Here is a 4,631-nt window from a genome sequence, read left to right as displayed (position 1 = left end):
ACTCCGGGGGCGCGGGCCGCGGGCCCTGCGCGCTGTCTCCGGCTTCCTTTCCCGCAGAAGTTATGGGCTGAGCGTCAGGCCGGGCTCCAGGGGTGACGTTTGCTGCGTCTCATTGGCGCAGAAATCTTCCGCCCATCTTCTCAGGTGCCTTCTTCTCTGCGACCGTCTTCTAATACCTAATAGTAGTTGGAAAGTTAAGGCTGTTTCGTGTTTTCTTTCAGGACTCATGTTCAACACGGGGATTGGGCAGCACATTTTGAAAAATCCTCTAATTGTTAACAGCATTATCGATAAGGTGGGTGTGGAAAAGGAAAGGGAGTTACTAAGTAATTACTATTAGGAATATTTGAGCGCACAGAGGATGTCTGGCACAAAGTAGATGCTCTTTAAAGACTTGTTGAATGAACTGAAGAATTTTCTAGTTTTCACAAGCTGTCTTTGCCATGATTTGCTTTAATTCTGTGGGTCTGGATTTCTACTGGTTCCGAATTCTTTTTCTTTGTATAGATTATCTACTTCATAGCTGGACATTTGTTCAATTCCAGATTATTATTATTCCCCAATCACTTTTTCTAGGCACCACCCATGACTGTTAGTTTTTATTTACTTCAGAGACTAAAGATATGTCTAAACAGAGATCTTAGGAAGTTTGTTCCCCCAGAAAAACTTATATGATACAGTGCAGTTCCACATATAAACTCTTTGGAGTATTCCTCCGGTATGTGTTATTGATGTTCTCTATTGTTTCAGATGATTGGGGATGCTAGGACATGAAATATAGGAGGTGCAAATTACTTTCATGGCCACAAAGGGAGCATCCTGGAGCAGTAGAAAGCATTACATAATTAAAGGACCTCATCTTGACTACTTGTTATTTGCAAAATGAGGGTTGGCCTAGCTTTTTAACATTTTTGGCTCATGGATTCCTTTGAGCATCTGATAATAGCTATGGATCCAGAATACTGCAGTTGTGTGCATACAAACATCCACTATTTGTACAATTTCTGGGTACTCCCGCATCCCTGAAAACAAACATATGTTGAGAATTGAGAAATCCTGGTACAGCACACTATGATTCTCTGGCAAGATCATTACTGTATATATAGTCCTTTCCAGTTTGAATTTATTGATAGCAGAGTTGGTAGCAAGATGCTATTGAAATCATTTCCAAGGTAGAAAGCAAAATGCCAACCCCAGAAAGAACTGCTATTCTGGGTTTCTGACTCCTAACTATTGTCCCAAGTTAGGAAAAGTGTCAGATTTCCGCTTGCACCAAATGTTAGATAATTTTGTTAAGCATATAGACAATGAAGAAACTCCTAAAAATTGAGTTAGAATAAAATGTCTTAACAGAGTGCTTTCTAGCAAAGATATTCAGGTGTAAATTATGTGGTCAGGAAAGCTAAAGTGGTTGTGTTTGCTTGCAGGCTGCCTTAAGACCAACTGATGTGGTGCTGGAAGTTGGACCTGGAACTGGCAATATGACTGTTAAGTTGCTAGAAAAGGCAAAAAAGGTAAAAGGATTTCATGTTTGGTGTCAGAAATGACTATATGAGTAAGCTCAGGTGGTTTATAAATATAAATATTTTAATTAATTGCTATTATTTTAACAGTAACTCTTAATCCTTTGCTAGAAATTTTATCTTAGAAAACATGGGTGAATGGGTACAGGTGGTCAAAAGGTACAAGCTTCCAGTTATAAAATAAGTCCTGGGAATGTAACAGACAGCATGGTGATTATAGTTAACAATACTGTACTGTGTATTTGAAAGTTGCTAAGAGAGTAGATTTTAAAAAAGTTTTAATCATAAAACAACAAAAAAATTGTGACTGTGTGGTAATGGATGTTAACTAGACTTATCTTGGAATATATACGTATTATGTTGTATACCTGAAACTGATATAATGTTATATGTCAACTATATCTTAATTCTTTTAAAGGGATTAAAAGAAAATGTGGGCTGTATCAGTCAGGAAAACAGAAACCACATTAGATATTTCAATACAGGGAAATTAGTACAGGGAATTGGTTACATGGTTGTTACAGGACTAAAAGAATAAAATGAGAACATTGAAGTAACCCAAGAATAATAATTGCAAAAAGCAGTTATTACCTCTAGGCTCAGGGAAACCAAGGAAGGAAGTTGGAGTTATTGGAACCTAGAACTTTGGAACCTAAAGAGCTAGAACACAGGCCCCTAGCTTTGGGGTACCACCTGGCCACTGCTGGTGTCTTCTTTGTCTCTTGGCTGACCCAGTTTCCAATTAAATGGAACGATTATTCTGTCCTCGGGTAGAAGTAGGTAGCACATTTTAAGGCACTTATTTGAAGAGACTTTAGTGAAGTGACTACTTATAAAATGTGTGGAAATGGGGTTAAAGGGAACCAGTAAGCATTAGTGAAAGACCCAGGGACTAGCAACAGCAGGTAACAGTTCAAAGGACTTAGGGACAAGAGGAGGGAACTGTGTTATTGAGTCATTGAACAGGGGCCACTGATAGTGGAACACAGCCACTGCCAGAACACCTGAAAGGCATGGGCGGGCATTTGGAAATACTCAGCCTCTGTCCTTGTGCCCTACAATGCTGGTTCCTTTCATAGGCTAATCCCAGCTAGAAATCTAAGGCAAGGGAGGGGACTGCATCACTCTACAGGGCACAGGGAAAGCTGGAGAAAGGAACTGAAAGTAAGATAGACTAAGCAGCACATGTATCTAGTCTGCAGACTTGGTCTTCCTGGAAGTCATTAAACCTCAGCTGATAGTGAGTTAAAATGACAATTTCAGCCTTACCTGGTATCCCTTTACATTCAGAAATTATCTATGCTGTGTACTCTGAACTTAATAGATGAAAGAAATGATATACTCATTCTAGGAGCAGTTGTCTTTGTGTGCGTCTGTCTAGAACCGTGGTTGGGAAACCGCGCCTTGCGAGCCACATGCAGCTCTTTGGCCCCTTGAGCCTGGCTCTTTACAAAATACCACGTGCGGGTGCGCATGTACAGTGCGATTGAAACTTCATGGCCCATGCGCAGAAGTCAATTTTTGTGGAAGAGCCACACTCAAGGGGCCAAAAAGCCGCATGTGGCTCGCGAGCCATGGTTTGCCGAGCCGCAGTTTGCAGACCACTGGTCTAGAACATTTACTACACAGACTTTTGTGTATTTTTTTCATCCTCTGTTCAGTTACAAACATGGAGCCAAATGAACATAATTCTGTCCATTATTTGTGTAGTACTCTCTAGCTGACCACCTTTCTGGGTGGTGTTTTCCATTGTTTGAAATGGTAGGGAACAATTGAAAGAATATTGGTAGTAGAATTGGAAAAAAGAAATTTAGGTCATGTAAATCATGTAAGAGTTACTATTAAGATAAGAAGAGCTTTATATTCCATAATTATTATTTTTTAATTTAGGTAATTGCCTGTGAACTTGACCCAAGGCTAGTAGCTGAACTGCACAAAAGAGTTCAGGGCACGTGAGTATTCATAATAGAATTAAAGTGCATTTCAATCTCATAAGACAATATTCTTTTTAAGTTTTTTTGTTTTTTTTTTTATTATCAGACCTCTGGCCAGCAAACTTCAAGTATTGGTGGGTGATGTATTGAAAACAGATTTGCCATTCTTTGATGCTTGTGTAGCAAATTTGCCTTATCAGGTATGTTTTCAGATTGCTGGGAACATTATATTAAATGTTTCTCTGGTGTGTCTTTCCCGGAAATAACTAATTAATTCTTTTACAGATCTCTTCTCCTTTTGTCTTCAAATTGTTGCTGCATCGACCTTTTTTCAGGTTTGTGACAAACACCAAAGTGACTGCCAAACAAGTAGAAAAATTGATAGTTTTCAACAAGAAAAATTGACAGATTAGGTCATGAACACAGCTAAAGATGAAAGTTAATTCAATTGCCTGGCCGGTGTGGCTTAGTGGATTGAGCAACATCCCATGTACCAAGACATCCCTGGTTCAATTCCCGGTCAGGGCACATGCCTGGGTTTTAGGCTCGATCCCTAGTAGGGGGCTTGTAGGAGGCAGCGGTTGATGTTTCTCTGTGATCAATGTTTCTATCTTTGTCTTTCTCTAAAAAAAATCAATTAAAACTTTTTTTTGTAAAGAGAGTTAATTCAGTTGAAAAACGACTGGATAGTTTGGTAGAAAATATCAATTTCTGTGGAGGTCTTTCTCTCTTTTTGTTTTTGAGTTATTAGGGGAGGTGTGGTGTAAACCCTGCTTCTGAGATCAGCAACTTTTCCCTAGTTTCTCATCCTCAGGTTAGACTTTTTGTTACCTTACTAGAGGCCCCATGCACCAGTGGCCTGCACCCTCAGCCTGGCCTGCACCCTCTTGCAATCCGGGACCCCTCGGGATGTCGGACTGCTGGTTCCCCCGAGGCATGTAGTAGTGTGTGGAGACTCAGCCTGGCCTGGCACCATGCTACTCCTGCTCATCCTGGCCCTGCTGCGCCTGCCGCTGCTCAGTAGGGTGCTGCTGTGGTGGCGCCCCTCAGGCAGCTGAGCAGTGCTCCAGCTATGGGAGTGCACTGACCACCAGAGGGCAGCTCCTGCATTGAGCATCTGCCTCCTGGTGGTCAGTGCACATCATAGCGACCAGTCAAATGGTTGTTCGGTCGC

General features: G+C 41.0%; 1 protein-coding gene across 1 annotated transcript in view; it reads left to right on the top strand.

The window, feature by feature from the left end:
- Position 1: 1 nt before the first annotated feature.
- Positions 2–4,631, top strand: part of DIMT1 (DIM1 dimethyladenosine transferase 1 homolog) — a gene marked incomplete at its 5' end in the record, with an annotated part of 14,737 nt that continues 10,107 nt past the window's right edge. The window contains 5 exons of the mRNA XM_014550510.1: positions 2–295; positions 1,428–1,514; positions 3,414–3,475; positions 3,564–3,657; positions 3,743–3,792. Of these exons, the coding sequence (XP_014405996.1) occupies positions 2–295; positions 1,428–1,514; positions 3,414–3,475; positions 3,564–3,657; positions 3,743–3,792 (587 nt within the window). The remainder of the gene's footprint in view (positions 296–1,427; positions 1,515–3,413; positions 3,476–3,563; positions 3,658–3,742; positions 3,793–4,631) is intronic.

Source organism: Myotis brandtii, unplaced genomic scaffold (assembly GCF_000412655.1).
Source record: "Myotis brandtii unplaced genomic scaffold, ASM41265v1 scaffold115, whole genome shotgun sequence".
Lineage (NCBI taxonomy): Eukaryota > Metazoa > Chordata > Mammalia > Chiroptera > Vespertilionidae > Myotis > Myotis brandtii.
Note: the sequence above shows the minus strand (reverse complement) of the source record. Positions and strands in the feature narration are given on the sequence as shown.